Source organism: Cervus canadensis, chromosome 18 (genome assembly GCF_019320065.1).
Source record: "Cervus canadensis isolate Bull #8, Minnesota chromosome 18, ASM1932006v1, whole genome shotgun sequence".
In the NCBI taxonomy this organism is placed as follows: domain Eukaryota; kingdom Metazoa; phylum Chordata; class Mammalia; order Artiodactyla; family Cervidae; genus Cervus; species Cervus canadensis.
In genome coordinates, this window is record NC_057403.1 from 20,378,348 (window position 1) to 20,404,115 (window position 25,768).

Sequence of the window (25,768 nt, forward strand, 5' to 3'; positions counted from 1 at the left end):
CAAGATCTGGGTAGCACTTGAGCATCCCCATGCAGGTGACCCCTGACCCACGGAGTGGGCCTCTGACCTCTGATTATATATATATATATATATATTTAACATTTACTTCTTTGGCTGTGCCAGATCTTAGTTGCGTCACGTGGGTATTTTTTAGTTGGGGCCTGTGGGATCTAGTTCCCTGATGAAGGATGGAATGTGGGCCACCTATATTGGAGGTGTGGAGTCTTAGCCCCTGGACTACCAGTGAAGTTCCAGTTTATAGGGCTGTTTTTTTTTTTTTTCTGAGCTCCTTTAGCCTTGGGCTGGAGGGCTCCAAACTGATGTCGTCAGGCCTCAACCCCTGCCCTAGATGCAGGGCTCCCAGGTGGGCGTTTGGTTACCATCTCTCACTCAACAGTCCCCCAGGCCACCTACTTCTCCCCCTATTGGTTCAGAAGGTAAAGAATCTGCCTGTAATGCAAGAGATCTGGGTTCCATCCCTGGGTTGGGAAGATTTCCTGGAAAAGGAAATGGCAACCCACTCCAGTATTCTTGCCTGGAGAATTCTAGAGACAAAGGAGCCTGGCGAGCTACAGTCCCTAGGGTTGCAAAGAGTCGGACACAACTGAGCCACTAACACTTTCACTTTTCACTCCAGAAAAGATAAAGGAAAGAAAAAAGTGAGGAGTCAACAAGAAGCAAGAATGGTAGAACATTGATTGTTAGCATTTGGGTGATGGGTGTGTGGGTTCAGTGATATTAATACAATTCTCTCTGTTTTCATGTGTGCTTGTAAATGCCACAAGAAAAGTTTTATAACATAGCATTTCCACTTGCCCATACTTCTTGATCCCCTTACCTCCCTTCACTGTTTGGCGCCACACTTATCGCTCCCTGACATTATATTGTATTTCCTGGCTTACTGTCTGTCTCCCCCATGAGAATGTTGGCTCCCCAGGGTCACAGCACTTTGTCTATTTTGGTCCCTGCTGCACGGCCATTGCTTAGCACGTGTCTGGTGCTAAGTAAATGTTTGTTTAATGAGTGAATACAGAAGTATTATGATGGGGAATTCCCTGGTGGTCCAGTGGTTAGGACTCCGAGTTTCTACTGCAGAGGGCATGGGTTCAATCCCTGGTTGGGAAAATAAGATCCTGCAAGCTGCCAAGTAGCCCCCTAAAATGTATTATGATAAAAAATAGAAGTAATCAATTAATTAGAATTTATTTCTTCTATTTACTAATGATGGGGCTCCCCTGGAAGTCCAGTGGTTCACCTTCCAATGCAGGGGGTGAATGTTTGATCCCTGGTCGGAGAGCTAAGACCCCACATGCCTATCGGCCAAAAAACCAAAACATAAAGCAGAAGCAATACTGCACCAAATTCAATGAAGACTTTTTAAACAGTCTACATAAAAAAAAGAAAAACTTACCAAAAAAGAGAGTAAACTATAATCTTCAAAAAATACTTTGATGAAAATAAGCTGTTATCATAGAGAATGAACATATAGGTGTGAAAGTGAAAGTCGCTCAGTCGTGTCTGACTCTTTGCGACCCCATGGACTCTACAGTCCATGGGATTCTCCAGGCCAGAATACTGGAGTGGGTAGCCTTTCCCTTCTGCAAGGGATCTTCCCAACCCAGGAATCGAACTGGGGTCTCCTGTTTTGCAGGTGGATTCTTTACCAGCTGAGCTGTCAGGGAAGCCCCATATAGGTGTAGATGCCACATAAGCAAGGATGATCGGTAAAGGCTTTTCTGAAGATGTGGTATTTGAACTGAGATGGTAAATAGGAGGTGGCTATAGCAAGATTCAGAGGAAAGGCATACAGATAGAGGGGGGATGCTCTTTTCTCCTAATAGCTATTCGTTGGAAGGCAAAGCTGTATCTGTTACTGACTCCTTGTCCCAATCCCTCCCTCCATATCCTTAACATCCCTCACCACACCATGCTGGAAGGTTCTGGAAGGTTCCTAAGAAGACGGGACTATGTAGCCAACACGGGTAGCTTTGGCTGGATATAGGGATCTCCGGGCATTTCTTTTCTACGAAGAATGGAGCCCTTCCAGAATAAGATCAAAGCAAGGCACAGAAAACATTTGGCTCTTAGACAAAAATGGGTCTGACAAGCTCATGGTCAGGAGGTCAGCCAGGCCTGGTGGCGGGGACCCCAGCCTCACCTTGGTCAGGGTGTACGTCCCCAGCAGGTTCAGCTCCAGCAGCTGGCGAAAGCCCTGGGCGGAGGTCTCCTCGAGCCACTGTGGAGGTGGGTCTAAGGGTGGGGTGAGAGAAAGACAGAGGAGAGGATGAGGGAACCGTGAAGACAGGAGAACAGGGAAGGGAAATAGGCATGGGGGATGGAGGGCGGGGGTGAAGAGCGTGGGGGGAGTGGCAGACAAGAGGGTCAGGGTCCTGAAAAGGAAGGGAGGCTGCATAATGGTTACTAAAAGAAAAAAAAAAAAAAGCAATCCAGCTAGGTTAAGAAGATGGAGTTTAGGATTTCCCTGGTGGGCCGGTAGCTAAGAAGCCACCTACCAGTGCACAGGACATGGGTTCGATCCCTGGCCCAGGAAGATTCCACATGCCCAGGGCCAGCCAAGCCCACGTGCCACAGCTACTGAGCCCAGGCTGCAACTGCTGAAGCCCCAGTGCCCAGGGCCTGTGCTTCACAAGAGAAGCCTCCAACTCTCTAGTTGCAAGCACCTCAACTAGAGAATAGCCCCCTGCTTTCTGAAACTAGAGAAAGCCCTCGCATAGCAACAAAGACACAGCACTGCCAACAAAAAATAATAAAAAATTTTTAAAAGAGGTGGTTTATATGTACAAATGGAATATTACTCAGCCTTAAAAAAGGAAATACTGCCATTTGCAGCAACCTAGAGAAGATTATGCTTAGTGAAATAAGTCAGCTGGAGAAAGACAAATGCTGTATGATATCACTTGTATGTGGAATCTAACACATAATATAAATAAATGTATTAATAAATGCAAAATGGAAACAGACTCAGATATAGAAAGCAAATGTATGGTTACCAAAGGGGTGAAGGAAGGAAGGAGGGACAAATTAGGGGTATACAAGGTGAAAAAACAGAAACAGAAAACCAGGGGTATGCAAACTCCTACAGATACAAACTGCTCTGTATAAAATAGATACGCAACAAGGATATACTCTATAGCACAGGGAATTATAGCCGTTATCTTGAAATAACCTATAATGGAATATAGTCTGTAAAAACATTGAATCACTATGCTGCAAACCTGAAGCTAACATAATACTGTAAATCAACTGTACATCAATTAAAAAATTTAAAAGAAGCAACAAAAGAAAAAAAAAAAACCTTGAAAGCAGTCACAGGGCCAGAAAACCTGGGTTCAGACCTCAACCCTGCCATCTCTTAGCTGCGTGACCTTAGGCAAGTCACTTTGCTTGTCTGTGCCTGTTTGTTCATGTGCAAAATGAGGAGAACACCTTGTTCTCAAGCTCAGAAATTTCGCACATCAGTATTTGTGTCTGACCTAGTACAATAAATGTGTTTGTTAGGTAAATAGAACTGGATGGATAGTAGAGGGACAGAAAAATCAACATTCAGAAGAAAAGAGGCAGGAATGATAGGAGTAAGAACAGGGGAAAAAAAAAAAAAAAAACCCTGGGAAAAATGGACCCCAAACCTTCCAAAGGCTTTAGGAGTCAAAGTGGATGAAGAGGGTCTTCCCTGGTGGTCCAGTGGCTAAAGATCCCACACTCCCAATGCCAGGGGCCAGGGTTCGATCCCTGGTCAGGGAACCAGATCCCACGTGTGGCAGCTAAGACCTAACACAGCCAAATAAATAAATGTATTTTAAAAGTGGATGAAAGGAAAGAGAGATGGGAAACAAGATAACGGAAAATTAAGGAAATGCTGGGTATTCCTCTCGGAGTCCCAGGGCTTATGGCCTTGTTTCTTTCAGAAAACAGTTCAAACCGCTTCAGAGAATCCATCCCAGATCCTATGTCCAAAACCACCCCTGCCATTCTCTAAGCCCTCAATCAGCTTTATTTTTCTTCAAGGCTGTTATCACTACGGGACATGCTAATATATACAGCCAATTCTCATTCTTTGAGGAAATTATAGTCCACAAAGTCACAGCGAACACTGAATTAGTGAATAGTGACCCCACTGCTCCTAAGGGAAAATATGTATATATAATATGACATTATAACACATACATACTATGGACTGAATGCTTGTGTCCTCCCCCAGATTTCATACATTCAGCTCCCAACTTCAGGGCTTCTGTGGTGGCTCAGCAGTAAAGAATCCACCTGCCAATGCAGGAGACATGGGTTTGCTCCCTGATCTGGGAAGATCCCACACGTAGCAGAGCAACTAAGCCCAACCACTGAGCCTGTACTCTAGAGCCCAGGAGCCACAACTACTGAAGCCCACTCGCTCTAGAGCCTGTGCTCCACAACAAGAGAAGGCACCACAGTGAGAAGCTTGAGCACTGCACCTAGAAAGGAGCCCCCAGTCTCTGAAACTAGAGAAAAATCCGTGCGTCAACAAAGACCCAGCACAGCCAATATATATATATAAACTGTTATAAGAAAAGGAAATCCTAACTTTTGAGAAGGTGGTATTTGGAGTGGGGGTCTGTGGGAGTTAAGTCATGCAGATGGAGCCTTCTTGAATGGGATTAGTGCCCTCATAAAAGAGACCCCAGGGAGGTCCTTCGCTCCTTCTACCTGTGAGGCCCCAGCAAGCAGGGCCTCAGCAGACATCAAATCTGCCTCTGACTCGATCTTGGACTTCCCAGCCTCCGGAAACAAACGTTCACTGTTTAAGTCACTGAGTCCATGGTATTTCTATTATAGCAGCGTGAGCAGGCTAAGACAGAACATATATGTGTTATGTGTATAAGGAATATCATGCTCCTGCTCAGTCGCTTCAGTCATATCCAGCTCTTTGTGATCCCATGGACTGTAGCCCACCAGGCTCCTCTGTCCACGGGAGTCTCCAGGCAAGAACACTGGAGTGGGTTGCCATGCCCTCCTCCAGGGGATCCTCCCAACCCAAGATTGAACCTGAGTCTCTTGCGTCTCCTGCACTGCATTACCACTAAGCCACAGGGGAAGCCCAAATATGCACATATGTATATGTGTACAACTATATGTTTCTCTAACATAGATTATAATCTTAAATCCTAAAAATAACTCGCACTGGTGGTCTCATTTATTTCGCAAATAAGGCAATGGGGTTCAGGAGTGTAGGTGACTTGCCTGAGGCTGCCCCACTCCAGGTACCGGAGTTAGGATTCAAACCTGTCCAACTAGCCCCAGAGAGGCTCACAAGACACTGCCCTCTTCTGCCTCCGCCTCTGGGCATCTCTCTGAAAACTGAACTCAGAGGGCAGAGCATCACCTTGTTTGACCTTAGCTGGGAACATGTGCTGCTGGTGACTCAAACTTTTGCCTCTCTGAACTTGTCTGCAAATACCCAGAAAGCCCAGTGGGATTCTGAGGTTATAACCCACGCCCCCACCAAGTAGGTGAGTTCGCAAGTACAGAATCCGTGAATAAATGAGCATTAACCATATCTGCCTTTTATTGTCTATTTCCTTACTTTACAATGTGAATCCCATGAGGACAGGAAGTGCAAGTTTCTCAGTTGTGTCCGACTCGTTGCAACCCCATGGACTATATAGTCCATGAAATTCTTCAGGCCAGAATACTGGAGTGGATACCCTTTCCCTTCTCCAAGGGATCTTCCCAACACAGGGATCAACCCCAGGTCTCCTGCATTGCAGGCAGATTCTTTACCAACTGAGCTATGAAGACAGGAAAGCCTGGTGGATTTTGCTCACTGCTAAATCTCCAGTCCCCAGGACAGAAGGTGGAGTATAGTAGATGCTCAATAAATATCTGCTGAATGGATCAAGCACACGGAGAGAAAGGAGGCACTAGTATCTCTTTAAATCCTTCCAACAAGAGGAGAGTGCAGCCCAGGGAGAGTAAGTCAATTGCTCAATGTTGCCCAACCAAGAAAAAAGGCTTCTTTCTACCATGGTGTGTGATCCCAGTCCAATCAGTTCGCCTCTCTGAGTCTCGGTTTAGCAATGTGAGGCATTGTTATGAAGGGTAGTCATTAAGTGGATGGCAATTTCTCTTCAAAGCCTCCACACCAAGCCCTATAAACCATGTGTGGAGAAATATCTTCCCAGTCATGGAAAAAGGGAAGGGCCATCAGCCTCACATCCTAGATAAGAAACAGGCTACAAGATGGAAGTTATTCGTCCAAGACAGTTCCCGTAATTATGAGGCTGAGCAGTTACACTGTTTAGCACAACGACCCTATAATGATGATGAGGATGGTCATTTTCGTTTTAGAAATGTAGAAACGGATGCAGAAAGGGCTAAGGGCACAGGCCTCGGGGCACACAGCAGGGGTGGAGCCAGGATTGGGGTGAGAAGCCAGGAGGTGGGCTGACACCAGTGGGGAACAGCCCTCAGGCCTCACGACTCACGGTAGCCAGCATTGTTGACTATGCAATCCAGGCGACCGAAACGGCGGATGGTCTCAGAAACGAGGGTCTGGGGAGAGAGAGATCTTGTGAGTGAGCAGTGCTGGAACCAGGTCTTATAGAGCCAGGGGTCCCAAAGGCAAGGTGGGGACAAGAGTCACAGCTGAGGGGCCAGAGACCAGTGGGCTGGTGACATTCACACTGTGGTCCCTACCCTAGAGACCTGGGACTGGGGACAGATGTCAGAGATACTGACTAGACGGAAGGATGGAAACTGAGGAAACAGAAAAGAATCTTATAGGATGAGACCCGCTGTAAGGAATGTATTTGTCCCAATCCATGTGACAGCTCTGACAGAGCCTTGAAAGAGTGGGAGGTAAAAGCGAATCCTCCCAGGAGACACAAGACATGGTCAGTACAGTAAGGGAAAGCCTTGAAATGATACTGAGCTGAACCGTACAATAAAGCCAGGAGAACTGGGAAAGGCAGAGGGAATGGCATGTGCAAAAGCCTTCGGGGTGGCCAGGAGAGTGGGGGCGTGGGGAGAGAGAACCAATTGGACATGGCAGGTCGTAGAGACAGAAAATAGGCTCACCCTCACATCTTCCTCCCGAGTCACGTCACAGAGCAGAAAGACAGTGCCAGGAAGCTCTCGCTCCACAGCCCTGCCCCTGGCCTCTGCAGGAAGAGAAGGGCTGGGGGTCTGGACTTCTGAGTCTGGCAGAGGAGGGGTCTGGGGGCCTGGACTCCTCCCAGGGGGTTGGGGATGAGGACTGAGGGACCTTCACTCACCATCTTTGTCACAGATAACCACCTGGGCACCGCTTTCCACTGAGAATTGGAAAAAAAGAGGTTACCACAACGAAGACCTTGGCGAAGGCCTCTGCTGCCCTCTAGTGGCCAACTGGGGTGGGTGGGGCCCGTCTCCCACTCTGCTCCCCTCGTGACCCCAAAGTCTCATGATGACTCTCTAGGACAAGGGGCAGAAGTTGTTTTTCTTTGCGGGGGGGGGGGGGGGCAGAAGTTTTGACAGATACTCTTCTGGGTTACTCTAGGTGCCTGCTGGGGCTTCTGAGCCTGCCTTCCTGGGTTCCAGAGTAAACCTGAAATCTGCAAGAGACATCATCCCCCAAACCGCCTGTTTTGCAGAGACTACTGAGACCACAGAAACGGCGTTTGGAAATCTGCCAAAATCCCAGGCCCTAGGCAACCACTGCCTACCTTTTCGTTCACTTTGCAAACCGGATCTTGTAAGATAAGAATCTAGACTCCAGGATGGGACCTACTTTTTCTCACACCCACAGCCCTCGGGGATCCCTCCTCTCCCAGATTCCCAATAATTAGAGCCAGCCAGACCCAACTCACCGAAAGCTCGAACGATCCCGGCTCCTATGCCGCGGCCGCCGCCGGTCACGATGACCACCTTTCCAGCATAGCGCGTTCCCATTGCCATTCCGCCAGACACCGCCTCTCCTCTGTCCCTCACTCCGGGCTTCTATCCACCTCCAAAATCGGGTGAGGTCGTGGGGTCGAATCGTAAATAGGGGCCGGATCCTGGAAGCCCGGCCCTGAGGATGGGGGTGGGGGGCGTTGCCAGGAAAGCTAGAGGCCTGGAAGCCTGGTCCCTCCCTCAGATCCAAGAGTCTGGATGCCCAGACCTTCTTCCCTCAAATTCAGGATTCCTGGCGTCCGGCCGCCCTCTGCCCTCGGACCTAAAAGTCCAGGTCCCTCGTCTTCCTTCAGGCGCAAGAATCCGGTCCCCATTCCCCTCTTCCCCCAGACCCAGTACTCCGGACCCTGAGATTTCCTGCTTTCTCATACCTACAAGTCCAAGGTCCCGGTCCCCTCCTTTGCGACCCATAAATCCACGACCCCAGCTCTAACCGCCCCCCCCCCCCTCCAGAGACACCAGGGTCACAACTTCAAACAGACAAAAAGTTATTGACTAAAAAGTTCAAAGTTTTAATCCAAATTTGGACGAGTGTTGGGAAAAGCAAACTTTGGCCACAGAAACCATTTCTAGGTCACGGGAGGCGAGAGGCTCCAGATCTTCTGGTGGCCCCGCCAGGCCACGCCCTCACGCTCTGATTGGCTGCCACTTCTGAGCGGGTCAGAAGCTGGACTGCAGCAGGGTGACTCTCAGAGGCCACGCCCCCTCGTCGGGGGTCAGGGCGGGAGGGGCGGGCCCGGAATCCCAGGTCTGCTCCCAGGAGGCGGGGCCCGCGCCGCGCCCACTACCTCTGGGGGAGAAACCCGTGGAGCAGGAATTGGCTGTTGGAGGAGATCTTCGGGGTGAGGACGCCTGGGGCGTGGGATCCGACGGAGGCGGCGGCGCAGGGGGAAGAGGGTCCCCTCGAGAGTCCAAATTTCCACCTGGAGAGGAAGGATGGGGAATGAGAATGGGAAACTCAGGAATCCAGAAGTCCAGACACCACCCCCCGCCCCCCGGCCTTTCCTCTCAAACCCAGGAGTCCGGCCTGCCTGCCCCCTGCTCTCCCAGACTCCGCACTCCTGCACCCCAGCCCCCTCCTGCCTGGAATCTAGCACTCGCAAGCCCTGTCCAGGCCTTTCCTCATCAAGACAAAGGATTCCCAGGGGCCCTCAGACCCCTCCCCATCACGACCTGCGATTCCAGACCTCCGACCCTCCCTCATCCCTAAAACCTAGGAGTCCTAAGTCCCCAGCTCATTCTCACCTGTCATCATTCCGCGCCACTGCGATGCCTCAGCGGCCAGGGCTTGAGAGAGGCTGAGAACTCGCTCCCGGTGCCCTTCGGATGTCAGCAAATAAGGGATGGTGTTCCTTGGGCTAGAAAAAAAAGAGTTTGGGGGAACTTCAGTTAGCCAGTACAGTGAAGGCCACAGTGCCGCGCGTGTCCTTCTGGGAGTTGTAGTCCCTAGCACGTGTCTCTAAAGGATTTTTAGAGCGTGGAGCGACCCTCTTTTTTAGAAGCCCTCGTGCATTGTGGGATTTGTAGTCCAGTTGTCCGAAAATTTCTCCGATTTCCTGACAGTTGGGCGGAGTTTGATATAGAACTAGGAACTGCAGTTCTCCCCGCGAACTAGGGTTTTCTGATTCCCCAAGAACTCAACCGACTCTAAAAGATTCTGCGATCTGTACTTTAGTACTCAGGAGACATTAACAGTAATACTACTCCCCTTATCTTTGTTATTTCCCTTCTTGTTGCCGCGATCTCCAATTCCTTACCTGCTCCAGGACCCCGAACTCCTGAGCCATTTCTGGGCTCCTGAGTGTCCCAGGACAGGCTGCAAAGGAATGGGGGCATTAGAATTCCTCACCCCGGAAGTTCCCATGTTCTCATTTTGAGGGTGAAGGGGCTCAGAGGATAAAATTGCCCCAACGATACTGCTAATTCTTAACTTTACCTGAACTCCTGGGAAAGAGGGAAGAGTTTGGAAAATCACCACCCCCCAACCACTTCCCCACGCCTTTTTGCATTCTGGTAAACAGCTTCTTCATATGACTTAGATAAGCCTGATGATGTGAAATTGATATTTTAAGGCAAGACAGGAAAATCAAAGATCAAAGTCTCTGTGTGCTTGTTTGGGGCTCCTCCATCCCTAACGTGCAGTGTGCACCCGGATCACACATTAGCCAGAGCTCCTCAGAGTTGGCAGTGCTTGCTCTGTGCTGAAGATCATTTCTTTTTCCCCTTTCTTCTGACACTACCAATGTAACTTCTTAAAAGAACAGCCTTCTTTCCCAGCTCTGCAAGGGATCACAGCAACTTGCTGCTGGCTTTGCATGTGCTTCCCTAGACTGTGTATCCTTGGTGAACCTTAGGTAAAATATCACTATGTTATTTTGTTTCTCTGTTTGTTTTAACTTATCTGGCTGCATCAAGTCTTAGTTGTGGCACTTGGGATCTTCGCTGCATCATGTGGGATCTTTTGTCAGAGTGCATGGGGCTTCCCTGGGGGCTCAGTGGTAAAGAATCTGCCTGCCAATGCAGGAGACTTACTTGCTCAACAGGAGATGTGGGTTCCATCCCTGGGTCAGGAAGATTGCCTGGAGGGCTACAGTTCATGGGGTGGCAAAAGAGTGGTACACGACTCAGCAACTAAACAACAACAGATTCTGTAGTTGTGGCGTACAGGCTGAGTTGCCCAGAGACATGCGGGATCTTAGTTCCCAGACCAGGTATCAAACCCTCATCGCCTGCATTGCAAGGCAAATTCTTAACCACAGGACTGCCAGGAAAGTCCTGTCAGTATGTCATTTTGATGTTCGATCTTTTTTCTGGAAAACAGATATGAATGTGCCTCCTGACTTCTAACAGATGGTGAAACAGTTCTCAGAACTTTCTGAGAGTCTCTCTCCCAAGTTCTAATCCTGTTTGGCTCAAATAACAGTCCCCTTTTTTTCTTGTTAACTTGATTTTAATAGAATTTTCATCGACAAGATTCACAGATGAGCCCCCTGTGACAAGGCCAGAAACAGACCCTCCAAATTCACATTCCTTTTGTCATAAACGATTAATGAACTTGTTGCCCCCGAAAAACTAGCTAGACATAGAGATCAATGTTTGATATTCAGCAGATTTGAGATGCCCCCCATTTACAAAAATAATCACAATCACAAAATCACCCCACTTGTCTAATTCCTTCCTAGAAGAGTCTTAAGATGAAATTATCCATGGGGAACTCCCTGGTGGTCCAGTAGGCAGGGCTCTGCGCTCCCACAGCCAAGTCCTCAAACATGGACTGAACCCAAGCCCTAAAATCCCACAAGCTGCACAGTGGCACAGCCTAAAACAAAAAACAAACAAAAAAACCATCCTGCCCAGACACTCTGATCTTCAGATTGGCAGTGTGATCTCCATGGCAATAGAGTAAATACATTTTTTTCTTTTTTCTTTGCCTTTGACAACATAGTAACTGAACAGGAAAACTTGGCCTCCAATCCAGCTCTAAAACCCACTCCTCCCAGAGGAGTGAGAATGCTGGTGAGGATGGAGATGTTGCCTCTGGCCCATCCTGTTCTCCACTGATAAGGAAGACAGGATTCTGAATTTAAAACAGGTACAAGTAAACCTGATATAGAGGAAGGAAAAAATCCCCATTTTACAGAGAGGAAAACTGAGGGTCCAACCAGGAACTGAGAACCCACTGCCGCCTCACTGACCCACCCCTGTTTCCCTCACTTTTTGTTCCGCATCAGGCTGGCGTCTGGCTGGGGACAGTGTCCTCCCCAGGGTGAGGAGCCGGGGGGAGGCTGGGCGAGGAAGAGGCCGTCCACACTCTTGATTTCTTCGGATTCTCTCCAACTGCTCCTGAGCACTCATCCGGGGCCGGGCCAGGGGGACCTGGGGAGATGAGAAACATCTAGAGATTCCAACCATGGCCTCTGTTTTCTCTCTTCCCTGAACCTCTCAGCCTCCTGTGTCTTAGGCTTTCCTCATAGCTCAGTTGGTAAAGAATCCGCCTGCAATGCAGGAGACCCCGGTTCAATTCCTGGGTCAGGAAGATCCCCTGGAGAAGGGATAGGCAACCCACTCCAGTATTCTTGGGCTTCCCTGTGGCTCAGCTGGTAAAGAATCCACCGGCAATGCAGGAGACCTGGGTTCAATCCCTGGGTTGGGAAGATCCCCTGGAGAAAGGAAAGGCTACCCACTCCAGTATTCTGGCCTGGAGAATTCCTGTGTCTTGCCCTTCCCAGTAAGTTCAGCCCAGCCCTGGATCTTGAGGACTTATTTCTACACCTGGAGCCCAGGCTGTCCCTCTGCTGGATATGCTCAAGTCCTTCCATATCCCCCAAGGCTCTCAGGACAAAGGTGTTACAGTTCCTGTGAGACTGGTTGCTACCCACCTGTCTGGCCTCAACCCCATCAGCTGCCCTGTTGGAACCTGTAATGCCAGCCTGATCAACACCCACTCTTCTCTGGAGACAACAAGTCTCTTGGAAGTAATAGTCAGGACTCTGGTTTGCTCATGATTTAAAAAAAAATAATAAGTCTGGTTTCAATCAGCTTTGAAAACATTAACATGAAGGATGAGATTTATTGTGTAACTAGATCATCAAAGAAGATCACTTTGGGTTTGCCTGACGGAGGACTCGACAAGTTCTCTAGTGCCCTCAAAACCAGAGGGAAGAGACACACAGGGAGACTGTCCTGTGATAATTGTGGTTATCCACCACAAGCCAGGGAACTCTGTCTGAAGCTTCCAGAAGTATGATCCTGACGACACCTTGTTCTTGGGCTTAGAGCCTTAGGAACTCAAAACGCGAGAGGATGGGGATGAACGGAAGGAAAACTTGAAATCTGGAACATTCTCTATCTATCCGCTTTGCAAGGAGGCTTGCTCTGAAGAGAATGCCACGGGTGTGACCGGAAAACCATTTCCTAAGAGATCAGGCATGTAATGTGTGAGTCCAGTAAACCAGCTCAGCAGAAAAGCTGTCCAGTCAAAACGAAGGAGACAGAGATGGGATAAAATGAAGGAAGGCTGTTGGACATCTGGGATGCTCTGAGCAGGAAAGGGGCCAACAGAGCAACAAACATGTGTTATCCTTCAGGAAAGGGGGTAATTTGGACACAGATTGCACCTAGGGAGAACGCCAGGTGACAGGTGAAGTCATGATGCCGCAAGCTGAGGAAGTGATCCCTCCCTAGCGCCTTTAGAAGTCGCGTGGCCCCCCTGTGGACACCTAGATTTCAGGCTTCTAGCCTACAGAACTGCAAGACAATACATTTATTGTTTAAGCAAAAAACAAAGGGAAGGGGGTGGGGAGAGAACTGACTGCAGTCCCCAGTTAGAAAATTCTAGGCAGACAGCTTGGATCTTGTTTATTGTAGGACCAATCACTGCAGTTTACTCGCTTTGATTTGATCGATCCTGGGTCACACGCCCACCTGGAAACTGGCCCTATGTTTTTGTTTTTTCCTGTCCAGCCGTGGGGCTTGTGGGACCTCTGTTCCCAAGGATCGAATGTGCGCCTCTGCAGTGAAAGCGAGGAGTGTTTGTTAAACACAGGACTGCCAGGGAGTTCCCCGGCCCTGTCACCTACTTCTTCACAACAGGCTAGACCATAAAGTCTCCCCCAGGGCCAAACTGAAACTTTTACACGTCCACTTGTTTCAGAGACAGCCCACATGGGTGGATATTTTTAGCCATTTGGAGCTTGTCTGCTTTAAATTCTTCCTGAAGTTGTAACCAGCATCTGGAGCCATAAGCAGGATTAACTTGTAGCTATAAAAGCCCCACCCAGCCACCCCCACAACAGGCTGCTGCCCTTAGGAAACTCCCCTCTGTGCTGCCAAGCACATCACCTAGATCCTTAAGCCCCTTCTCCAATCTCTTTCTCTCCTGGGAGTCCCCTTGTCCCCGGCCTCTCTCCTCCTGGGCGGTGGCCCCCACGCAGTAATGTCCGGAGGGTCCCTTGCTGTGAGGGACTTATTCCATGAGCAAACCATCAGCCGTGGACCAACTAAAACCCTTTGTGCTCCTGCCACCTACTGGTACATCTTTCCTTGCTCAGTTCTGAAATTCCTGAATTCCCTTGCCCCACCCCTATGTAAGCTGCCCATAGGGTTGGGGGAAGAGACATTCCCAAGATTATTATTATTATTATTATTATTATTTTTGGACATGTGACATCGCATCGCATCGGTTAGTTCCTGGACCAGGGATTGAACCTGAGCCCCCTCCACTGGAAACGCGGGATCTTCACCACTGGACCTTCACCAGGGAAGTCCCCCACGATGTTACTTGGTGCAGCCCCAACCTGATGGCTCAAATGGCAAAGAAGCTGCCCGCAATGCGGGAGATGCAGCTTCAATTCCTGGGTCTGTAATATCCCCTGGAGAAGGGAATGGCTGCCCACTCCAGTATTCTTGCCTGGAAAATTCCATGGACAGAGGAGCCTGACGGGCTACGGTCCAGGAGGTTGCAAAGAATCGGACACAACTGAACGACGAACACTTTTCAGCAATCCTTAACACACACCACTGAAAATAGTTCTTCTCTTCCTAAGAAAGGCCAGATTGAATATTTGGTTTCCACCCGACAGTAAGGAAGCACCAGAAAAGCTTTTAAACCTATTCCAATAAGCAGTTATAACTGGCATTCCCCCGCTCCCCTCCATCACCCTAAAAGCCAGCCAATCAGCGCTGGCCCTGCGTAGAACCACCCCTCAACACTCCAGACTCCGCAAGCCCACCCGTGTCCCAACTAGACGCGTATGACATCAACTCTTTGCTTTGCTCAGATCGCTGTGTCTTACAAGAGGTCTGTCTTGGCTGTGCTGTGCTGTCGCTCAGTCGTATCCGACTCTGCAACCCTTTAGACTGTAGCCCACCAGGCTCCTCTGTCCATGGGATTCTCCAGGCAAGAATACTGGAGTGGGTTGCCATGCCCTCCTCCAAGGGATCTTCCCAACCCAGGGATCGAACCCAGGTCTCCCACATTGCAGGCGGCTTCTTTACCATCTGAGCCACCAGGGAATAAATTCAGCTTTGTTTCCTATACAAAGCAGCTGCTTTTTCCCTTATCCGCTCCATGCCTTTGCATGCATAGCCTGTTCCCCTTTGAAGTACTGTTTCCTGCACAGCCAAAGTGTTTTCATTCATCCAGACACAGCTAATTGTTGTCGTCCTCGTTTAGCCGCTAAGTCATGTCCAACTCTTTTGCTTACCTAACCTTTCAAAGGCTTCCTAATGCTGAGTTCCCCTAGAAAATAGCTTAACTCTGTTAGCTGTGTGTAAGGATTGCATTCATGCCTCTCTCCCATCAGACTCCAGCATCAGGAGTAATTCCTGGCAGGTCCCCCAACACCTTCCACACAGGCTGGCCCCTAGAAGATCAGAATCTTGAACAAATAAGGGGATTTGGGATTTCTTCCTGCACGCGCCAAAGTTTAGGGGGAAAGGGAGAAACAGCAACTCCTCTTGACACTGTACTTGGATTGGTCATCTGCTGAGGGCTTAGTGGGCATCAGAATGGTCCTGCCAAGTCCAGCAGCCATACTTTTCCTGCAGGATCTGTTTGCCAGCTTCAGGATGGGGGGAAGCCACAGAAAAATGGGGTTAGTATGGACTTAACCACTGGCAGTCCTGTGGTTAAGACTCTGTGCTTTCAATTCAGGGGGCACCAGTTCAATCTCTAGTTGGGGAACTAAGATCCCACATGCAACGTGGCATGGCCAAAACAACAACAACAACAAACAAACAGCAACAACAAAGTTGAAAAAGAAACTAGAGATTGTGAGGCAGAGATTCACTACACTGGCAAACTCAGAAACGTAGGTCCTTGAAAATAGGACGTGGTCTGGGGATCTTGCCTTGTAGGGCCTGGCAGTCAGGAAGGGTCTGAGAAATTCACTGACTTGAACTCAACTACCTTCAGTTGGTGGATGGCATTCCGGAGGTCAGAGCTCTGTGCTCCCAAGAGGCCATGTGCAGTTGTATGGGTTGCTCACTGCCCAAGGGTTGAGCCCTCCATTGATGGCTCCAGGTTCTGCCCACATAGAAGGGGGCGCCTGTCTCTAATTCACAAAAAGGTATCCTGTAGGCTAATAGAAGCCCTGGCTTCCTAAATCCCCACTTCAGTCTAGACTTTACACCAGCTTTGTCCTGCTTTGCCATGGATAAATTCTTTGCCATGGATTCATTCTTCAGGATCTGTCTGCCTCCAGGAAACAATCCCCAACATGCCCAGGTTGCCTGGAAGCTGTCCCCTAAAGTCCCCAATGATTTGTGTTTGCAAGATTTTCGATCTTCACTGTGTCACATGGAAACTTCAGTTGCAGCATGGGAAGTCTCCTAGTTTGGGCATGCAAACTCTTAGCTGTGGCATGCAGGATCTAGTTCCTTGACCACGGATGGAACCTGGGCCCCCTGCATTGGGAGCACAAGTCTTAGCACTGGACCACCAGGGAAGTTGCCGACCCCTGCTCTTTTTACCCAAGGTGAGCAGGTAAAACTGGACGCTCCCACTGGTCCCAGCAATGACTTGCTCCGTGAGCACTGGTGGGAGACAAAGAAACCGAGGCTGTGGCTCGAGATTCTGAAATGGGAGATTACAGCGATGCTGTTGACGACCTTGGGGCTACAGGGTGGAAACTCCCCACAGACAAAATGATGAAATGAACAGTCAGTTCAATGCTGACCTTCAGCAGTTTGTGTTTATGAGCAACCAAGAGACTCTAACCAGTGTACTCAGTTAAAAGGACAGGGCCCAGACAAGACCCTTTATTAAGGAGCAGACAAGGGAATTCCCAGTGGTTAGGACTTGGCACTTTCACTGCTGTGGCCTGTTTGGGGAAGTAAGCAGCTTGGGGCGGGGGGGGGGAAACACAGATGACACAGCAAGAAACTCTACAGAGGTCACCTGCTTCATCCTCAGGAATCCCCCGCCCCCGGTCCTGCCTCTTATGTCCAACTTGATGATGGCACTGCTGGCCTGACCAATGACCTCTGTCCCCAGAGTCCTCAAGCCACCAGATGTCATATGCATTCACTGCGTGTGAATAGTTAGGTTCTTGGCTTCCTTTGTACTTGGATGTGTGACATGTTTACTAAACCTTTTCCTGAGGAAAAAAAAAAAAGCAGCTGATATTATAATCTATTTTTATTCCACTGACTCCTTCACTTAAGTAATTCACTGCTCTGCTTTTAGCTTGACATTTAAATGGCGGTATTATTTATAGCTTTTATCCCATTTCATATGCAGATTCATACATTTTATTAGAGAAATGGTAATGTATTTGATGAAGCATATGCTCCAGAGAGAGTAGGGCATGGTAACCCACTCCAGTATTTTAGCCTGGAGAATCCCATGGACAGAGAAGCCTGGCGGGCTACAGTCCATGGGGTCGCACAGACTTGGAAACAACTGAAGCGACTTAGCACGCATACACACGCTGCTCCAGACACACACAGTACACAGTATAAGCACCAAATTACCAGTCTAGAATCTGCAAAATTTTGCATTTTAAACCTCCGAATTCCCTGGAGGCTCAGTGGTTAGGACTTGGCTCTCTCGCCACTGGGACTGGGGTTCCAACCCTGGTCCTGGAACTAAGAACTGGCAAGCCCGTGGTGGGCAGCCAAAACAAAAACAAAAATGGCATCTGAGGTCCCAAGGGTTTTTAATAAAGTTTGAAAACCCAGTATATCTAGAATCTGACTCCCTCTTGATGTCTCCACTTCTAAGTTAGTGCAAACAACTGTTATCCGTCCCCCCCAAATATCCCACTGGCCCCATCAACCCTGACCCAGGCCGCATCCACACAGTCCATTCCCTCAAGTGGCCGCCAGAGGGCGCCAGTTTCCATTTATGGAAACTCCCGCTCCTCTGCTCAGAACTCTCCATGGCTCCAGCTTACCCAGTGTTAAAGTTAAGTCCTCACGTTGGACCACAAGGCCCAGCACGGATCTGCCCCTATTACCTCTCTGTCCTCATCAGCACCCCCTCCCCCTTACTCGGTTACTCGGTTCCACCCACACTGACTTCCTAGCTGCTCCTCCAGCACGCCAGACTCTCCAGCCCCAGAACCTCAGCACACACTCTTCCCTTTGCCTCTAACGCTCTTCCACCAGACATCCCCAGGGCTCCCTCCCTGACAGAAGCCTCCGCAGACCAAAACAGTTACAACTCCATCCCTTCGCCAATGTTCCAAGTCCCATCCCCAGGCTGTTTTTATTTATTTAGCACTTACATAAAATAATGTATAGTCAATTATTTATATTTACCCCTTCCCACTAGAATATTAGATTCATGAGAGAAGGATGTTTTTTCTCCTCTTGCTCACATTTGGGTCCTGAGTGAACTTTCCTGAATGATGAAAATATTCTATATTTTCACTATTCAACAGGTTAGTTGCTGGCCATGTGTATCTCCTGAATACTTGAATTCCTCAAATGAAAGTGATTTTTTATTTTATTTCATTTAAATTCATTTAAATTTAAATAGCCTCGTGTGGCTACTGGCTACCTTATTAGATAGCAAAGTCTTAGTCACTAAGTCATGTCCGACTCTTTGTGACCCCATGGAATGTAGCCCACCAGGCTCCTTTGTCCATGGGATCTTCCAGGCAAGAATACTGGAGTGGGTTGCCATTTCCTTCTCCAGTTAGATAGCAAAGAGGGCATTTAATAAATATCTGTTGAATGAATGATTGATAAATGAATGAATGAATGAATGAAGTGCTTGCTCTAAGGCACTACTTTCAAACTTTAGGGGCATTCATCTAGTTTGACTCTTCACATCAGCTCTGGGTGGTAGACACGGCTATCAGCTCCATTTTGCAGATGAGAAAATGGAGGCAGAGAGGTTTCTTAACCAACCCAAAGTCACACAAGTTAGAAGTGGCAGAGACAAAATTCAGTTCCAGTGCTCTTAACAAATCTCACTCTCTCTGCTCTGGGGTGTGGCTTAGAACACTCCTCTCCCAGATGTTTCCCCGAGTAGGGGATCTGTGGTGGGCAAAGGGTTACGATGGACCCGAGGAGAGCGGATGGACTGCCTACCTTAGTTCCTGGCTGAGGGGAAGTGGGACGGCGACCCTCAGGACTGGAAGCCCGGGAGACCCTTGGAGATCCAATTCCTGGAGGGGCAGAATGGGATGGGTGAGGCTGCAGAATGCCGAGTGAGTCCCTCCCAACCCCAGATGCTCACCTGAGCGAGGGCTGGTGAGCTCTCTGTCGCCCCCTGGGGGCCTCCCCCAGTCAGCCTCGGGGGACCGGGATGCGCTCAGTTCCAAGGACTCCGTCAGGCTCTGGAGAGGTCAGGAAAGGGGATAATAGATCACTAGGACTACAGTTTTCAAGCACTTAGCAGTAGAGACACTACATAAGCAGGATTAAGATTGAAACCAGGAGCCAGACCTCGTTTTCAAACCTCAGCTCTGCCATTTTGCTTGCTGTGTGACCTTGGGCAAGTTACTTTCCCTCTCTGTGCCACATTTCACCTTTTGACACGAGGACCAAATGGATACAAGTAAGGCCCTTAGAACAGTGCCTGGCACATAACAAGTCTTTACAACCTGTGAGGGGGGGTTAATTAATTAATTAATTTTGGTTTTTCTGGACCTTCGTGGCTTTGCCTAGACTTTCTCTAGTTGCAGTGAGTGGGGGCCACTCTCTAGTTGCAGAGCACAGGCTCTAGATGGCACAGACTTTAGTAGTTGGAGTACTTGGGCTTAGTCACCCAAAAGCATATGGAATCCTCCCGAACCAGAGATAGAACCCACGTCTCCTGCCCTGGCAGGTGAATTCTCAACCACTGGACCACCAGGGATCCCCACACTGGTCCACGTGTGAGGTTTCATAATGACTATGCACCTGGCATGGTGTCAAACACTTTACCAGAATTATCTCATTGAATCCCCTCAGCAAATGTATGAGATGCTATTATTATCCCTATTTGACAGATGGGGAAACTGAGGCTCAGAGAATGAGGTCAGTGACTGATGTCACAAAGACAGCAGAGGTGAGATCAAAACCCAGGTCTCCCAGATACATGACCTGATGATCAGGCTTGGCAACAGTTCTACTCAGCTATGACCACAATGGCTCCTGGGTCCTGAGGGCTTACTCTATGTCAGGCACTGTCTAGTCACACTGTCTTCTTTCTAAAGAACCCTGCAGGAGAAGGAGATGGCAACCCACTCCAGTGTCCTTGCTTGGGAAATCCTATGGGGTGTCTGGTGTGCTACGGTCCATGGAGTCACAAAAGGGTTGGACGCAGCTTAGCGACTAAACAACAACAAATGGCAGTTCTAGCCAAAGTATGAGAATAAAAACTTGTAAGGAATTGGGGGTTGGGGCTGAAACCAAAATCCTATTGTCTACAGATGCGAATGTCTATTTAGAAAAACCAAAATAAACTGCAAGCAAATATTTAAACTAAAAAAAAAAAAAAAAGAAAAGAACCCTGCAGGGTAGGGATTAACATCAGTGCTATCTGGTAAATGTTTAACAAAAGGCCTCTGGAAAAAAAGAACCCTCCTTTGCAGCAGTTTGCCAATTTCCATGGTGTAAATACTCCCGCCATAGTCAATTTCAAGCTACTGACATGTCATCACTGAGTGTGGAGTTGAGATGCAGGCAACTGGATCTTGTGAGGTGTTCACAACTCACCAAGTTGTTGTGTTGTGGTCCAGCACACCTCTGGACTATGACCATAATACCAAATAAGGAAATAGAAGCTTCCAAAGCTTAGGATATGAACCTGAGGTTGGTTAGCCAATCAAGAGTGAAAGAGGTGAGTGGGTAATGGGTTAGGCCAGGGGCAGACGGGACAGGAAACTGGAGGTGGGAAAGATGTGTGTGGCCTCACCTCCCTCTCTGAGGACTCCTCGCCTTGGAGAGCAGGGGATGGGGAGTCAGGCTCAGTGTTGGAGGGTGGCTTCTGGGGGCCCCCCAGACCTGCCAGCGTGTCTTCCACCATCCACAGTTGCTGCTGAGCAGATGCTCTGTCCTGGAGAGAGGAAAGGAATTTGTTACTCAAAGGTGGGAAAATGCAAGGAGGGATAAAGTTGATAAGCCATGGAAAGGGTCTGAAATCTCCCCATTCTACTGACCCATTACTGTTTATCATAAATATTGTCTTTTTCTGCACTGTTCTGCAGTGTTACCTCTGTTGTAAATAAGTGACCATATAAGTAAATACGAGTCTGTTCCTGAATATTCTATCCCTTTAAGTCTATTTGTCTAAATTTGTGTCAGTACTGCACTGCCTTCTTGTTAACTGTAGCTTTAAGGTCAGACACTATCCAGTTGTGTTAGTCCTCGGGCTTTGTTCTTGGAGGCTGCCTTGGCTTACTCTCGGCCTTCTGCACGTCTAGATACAATTTAAAGTCAGTTCGTCAATCTCCACATATTGTATCGGGACAGCAGATCCCCACTGGGGAAGTCAGGCTGCAGAGACCACGTCTTTATACTACTGTATTTCGTATCCATACACATGGTACATCTCTCCATTTGTATAGGCCTTCTTTAATTTCTCTCAATGACATTTTGTGGCTTTCAGAGTAGATGTCTTGCATATCTTTCATTAGACTTCTTTCAGATAGTTAATTTGTTTATGTTAATTGTAAACACTAGTGTTTATTTATTTTCTAATTGTTTGGTATTAGCAAACAGGAAGATGATTTTTGTACATTATTCTTGCCTTCAGTTACCTTGCTGGATTTGCTTATGCTAACAGTTTATCTGGAGATTATTTTGGATTTTCTACATATACAATTTCGACATCTGTAAGTAATAATAGCTTTACTTTTTCCTCTTTGGTCCTTATACCTTTGATTTATTTGTTAGACTCACCTGTACTGTTTAGGATCCCTGGTACAATGCTAACTGGAACTGGCAATAACATACATCTGGCCTTATTCCGAATATTGGGGGAAAGATTTCAGTATTTCACTGTCAACAACAATGCTTTGTTGTAGGTTTGTTATAGGTGCCTAATCAGGTTAAAGAAGTAGTTTATATTCCTACTTTGCCGAGAGATTTTATCATGAAAGGATATTGAAAGTGAAAGTGAAAGTGAACGTGGCTTAGTCGTGTCCGACTCTTTGTGACCCCATGGACTATACAGTCCATGGAATTCTCCAGGCCAGAATACTGGAGTGGGTAGCCTTTCCCTTCTCCAGGGGATCTTCCCAATCCAGGAATCGAACCGAGGTCTCCTGCATTGCAGGCAGATTCTTTACCAACTGAGCTATGAGGGAAGCCCCTGAAAGGATATTACATTTTATCAATGTTTTTCCTGCATTTATTGAGATGACCAAGTGAACTTGGGAGAGCAAGGTGGGGCTTGGGGCAGGGGTGCACCTGGGGGGACCCGAGGTGCAGCAGGTACTCCAGGGTCTCTCTCAAGGTGCTCAGCTCCTGCTCCAGGCCGCTGTACGTGTCCCAAACACGCTCTCGCTCCTAAGGTCCCAGAAAAAGAGAGACACAGTTAGCATGCCCACCCACCATATCTTTCCCCATTCTATCTTTTCCTAGCTGAGCAGGAGGAAGTGTCCCCTGGGGCTATATGGACTACAATCCCAAGGGCCTCCTTGCTCAGACTACTGGGAACCCCAGCGTCTATATGGAACCTGCCACTCCAAAGAACAGCTAGTGCAGACACAGAACAGCTTTTCCTGAATCTTCTGAATGACCTCTGCACTCCTCTAGGGCGACAGAGTCCACAGATCTAATGAATTCTTGGAACAGACAAAGCCACAAACCTTACGCCCCACTGGGCAGCAGAAACTTCTTTGCCAGTACCTATAACAACAGAGCAGCTAACACTTATTCAGCACTTACTTAACATTATTTGGCTCATTAACTTGGCACTGTTCTTAGCTCTCACTTAATTTTTGTGAGGTAGGTACGATCAATGTCTCCATTTTACAGTAACAATGATTACAGCTAACACAAGTAATGCTTACCATATACTAGGTGCATAAGTGTTAAATATTCTGTGATTCGTTTACATATACTTATGAAATCTTCACAATGGCCATAAGAAGTAAATATTACTTTTATCATCTCAAGTTTACAGATTTGGGATCTAAGGTCCAGAGAGGTTAAGTAACTTTTCTAAGGTCAGACAGCAACTGTGAGTGGGAGCTGAGATTCAAAGCCAGGAAGTCCACATCGAAATCACCCCTTTTAAATGGCTAAATTAAATTCTGCTGTTTCTTGGCTGCTTGCACCTCACCCTCTAGGACTGTCAAGATCGTTGGTTTCAAACAGAGGGGGAGTCTCAAGAACTACCTTCCCAAGAGTCTTTGGGGGAAAGTTCCCTTTAGTAACAACTTGTGGAGTCCTGGGGTCTCCTAGGAGGTATGTCCCCTCTCAGATGCTCACCTGGGTCAGGTGACAGAGAGTGGCCCTCACACTGACTAATCGGTCCTGCAGGAGGCGCTGGTGCCCCCAAGCCCTCCCAGGAGCTGCGGCTTCCCTGGTTGTTTGGCCCAGCTGCTGTCGGGTCAATTCCAGGGCTGCTTCTAATTGCTCCTGCACCAAGAGAGAAGATGGTTAGACTTCTGAAACCATACCCAGCCTTAGGACAAGAGAAAAGCTGGCTTCTGGTATCCTCTCGTATCCTGGGCGTCAGGATGGGCTAAGGGCAGGTGGAGAGGCCAAGTGTCCCTCCCCTGTCCCGGAGTCCTGTACCTTCTCCTCCTGCCTCTGATCTATCTCCTCCTGCAGCCTCCTCAGGAGCCGGTCCTGCCCACACAACTTGGTCAACAGAGTCTGCAGAAAGGAGGACAGGAGCTGTTCATGGACCAGACATGGCTCTTCGCCCTGCCCACCCTCCCACCTTCCAAAACATTCTATCCCCAGTTCTGCGTATTCAACTAGGGTTGGATCAGGAGCGCTTACATCTGTCTCCAAGCTTTGATGGAAGGTTGAGTCTAGAGGGGGTCCCGGCTGAGGAGAGAGAGAAAAGTTGGGGGTCACACGCCCAAACAAGTCCTCATTGTAGCTCAGTGCTGAGTTGAGCCCTGTTTCTACTGGCAGGCGCCCCTTGTCCTTATTAGCTTTGTTCCAAGCTTTAGCAAAGCAAACCTCAGCGGACTAATTGCCAGATTTTTGGCTTTAGGAAGATCCAGTGGGCTTTGCTACCAAATAACTATAGCAAATACAATAATTGATGGAGAAAATTTAGACAGTTCCTTTGTGATTGAGAATAAAACAAGGATGCTCACTGCCACTGTGACAGTGTAACACAGTACTAGACATCTTGACAAACGCTACAAGTTAAGAAGAAGAAAAGTGTAAAGATAGGGAAGGAGAATGATAAAACCCTCGTTATTTACAGATGAGGCACTCATCTGCCCTGAAAATCAACAAAATGAAAAAAATTATTAAAAGAAAAAAAATGAAAAAACTTTAAAAAATTATTAGAGCAAATAAGTGAATTCAGCAAGGATGCCCGATGTAAAAGGAAGTTACAAACATTAATAGCATATCTCTACATCATCCATAATGATGTAGAAACAGATAGAAAAATAATAGAAAATGGAATAGAAAATAGAATATAATAGGAAAATCATAGAAAATAATTTTTAAAAAAGAACACACCATTCAAATAACTATAAAAACTATCAGAGTTACCTTAACTAACAGCACACAAAATCTCTATGGAAAAACTTTAAGACTCAAATGAAAGATGAAGAATACTCTTGAGAGTCCCTTGGACTGCAAGGATATCAAACCAATCATAAAGGAAATCAACACTGAATATTCACGAAAAGGACTGATGCTGAAGCTGAAGCTCCAATATTTTGGCCACCTGATGTGAAGAGCCAATGCATTAGAAAAGACCCTGATGCTGGGAAAGAATGAAGGCAAGAAGAGAAGGGGAAGACAGATGGTTAGATGGCATCACTGACTCAATGGACATGAGTTTGAGAAAGCTCCGGGAGATGATGAAGGACAGCGAAGCCTGGCGTGCTGCAGTCCATGGGGTCGCAAAGAGTCGGACACAACTGAGCGACTGAACAAAAAGGAGATTGTGTGAATGGTGGAGAGATATTCAGTATACATATGCCTCTGAATTTTCAGCAGCCCCAGGAAACTAACACAGCACCTATGCAGGCACCTTGAAATGCCCAGGCTTCTCTAGGCACACTAGTCAACGAAACGACATTCACTATAGCAAAGAAAGCATGGGAGGGGGCTCTGGCAGATTCAAGGTGCCCCAGGATACCTACCAATAAAACCATGGAAGCCCGGGTCCCAGGAGGCCTTGGAGGCAGCTGGAGATATGTGGAGGTTCCAGAGTGGGCCTGGGAGGAATATTCAAACAGAGATGTTTAGAAATTGGCATGTCTTAGTAACAGATACAGAAAGGATGTGTCTGGCATTGAAGTGCCATAGGAGACTCTCTGAGGTTCAGAACGGGGCCCCCAGAACTTCAACTATCTTCTCTCCAGCTGTGTGCCACTGTGGGGACACGCAGGATGATAATAAACGAACAGCCTGCAAAACAGTCCCAGGGACCAGTGAAAGTTGCAGCCTACTCTTACTCTCACATTTGTGGTTAGCTGTGGATTTTCTGGGCTGCAATCCCGTGATGCTCAGAGAAAATAGTAGGTGACCAGCTTGGAAAGATAAAAGTGGAGACACAAGGCAGATGCAATTCACACTGCCTCTCACAGCATTGTACTAGAGGAGCGTATTCTGGACTAGTTCATAATGTTTAAGGGGTAGTAACTGCCAAAGACCAGCCTGAAGACAGCCCTGAGAACCGACAGGAGATAAAGTTCACTGTCCCTTTCACATCTGAACCCAGCTGTGATTACGCTGAACTATAGTCTCCATGACACCC

At 48.0% G+C, this 25,768-nt stretch overlaps 2 protein-coding genes and 1 long non-coding RNA gene across 8 annotated transcripts in view; 1 reads left to right on the forward strand and 2 right to left on the reverse strand.

Annotated features, from left to right (window-relative positions):
* The window catches only part of LOC122420325, a 22,794-nt gene extending 14,959 nt beyond the window's left edge, over positions 1-7,835 (forward strand). Inside the window, exon 3 of the long non-coding RNA XR_006263258.1 lies at positions 7,532-7,835. This is a non-coding gene — a long non-coding RNA (uncharacterized LOC122420325). The remainder of the gene's footprint in view (positions 1-7,531) is intronic.
* Positions 1-8,427, reverse strand: part of HSD17B14 (hydroxysteroid 17-beta dehydrogenase 14) — a 17,552-nt gene extending 9,125 nt beyond the window's left edge. Inside the window, exons 1-6 of one of the 3 annotated variants that reach the window (XM_043435368.1) lie at positions 8,298-8,427; positions 7,842-7,979; positions 7,269-7,307; positions 7,072-7,154; positions 6,480-6,546; positions 2,159-2,250 (exon numbers count right to left, since the gene is read on the reverse strand). In XM_043435368.1, coding sequence (XP_043291303.1) covers positions 2,159-2,250; positions 6,480-6,546; positions 7,072-7,154; positions 7,269-7,307; positions 7,842-7,929 — 369 coding nt within the window. In that variant the 5' untranslated portion in view covers positions 7,930-7,979; positions 8,298-8,427. The other 2 variants (XM_043435367.1, XM_043435369.1) reach the window with 2 other exon arrangements.
* The window catches only part of PLEKHA4 (pleckstrin homology domain containing A4), a 24,751-nt gene continuing 7,400 nt past the window's right edge, over positions 8,418-25,768 (reverse strand). For 3 of the 4 annotated variants that reach the window (XM_043435361.1, XM_043435360.1, XM_043435363.1), the window contains 12 exons: positions 25,152-25,226; positions 23,818-23,865; positions 23,608-23,688; positions 23,299-23,448; positions 22,273-22,371; positions 20,777-20,917; positions 19,115-19,214; positions 18,967-19,043; positions 11,641-11,802; positions 9,684-9,742; positions 9,172-9,284; positions 8,418-8,849 (listed from right to left, as the gene is read on the reverse strand). In XM_043435361.1, coding sequence (XP_043291296.1) covers positions 8,587-8,849; positions 9,172-9,284; positions 9,684-9,742; positions 11,641-11,802; positions 18,967-19,043; positions 19,115-19,214; positions 20,777-20,917; positions 22,273-22,371; positions 23,299-23,448; positions 23,608-23,688; positions 23,818-23,865; positions 25,152-25,226 — 1,368 coding nt within the window. In that variant the 3' untranslated portion in view covers positions 8,418-8,586. The remainder of the gene's footprint in view (positions 8,850-9,171; positions 9,285-9,683; positions 9,743-11,640; positions 11,803-18,966; positions 19,044-19,114; positions 19,215-20,776; positions 20,918-22,272; positions 22,372-23,298; positions 23,449-23,607; positions 23,689-23,817; positions 23,866-25,151; positions 25,227-25,768) is intronic. The other variant, XM_043435362.1, reaches the window with a different exon arrangement.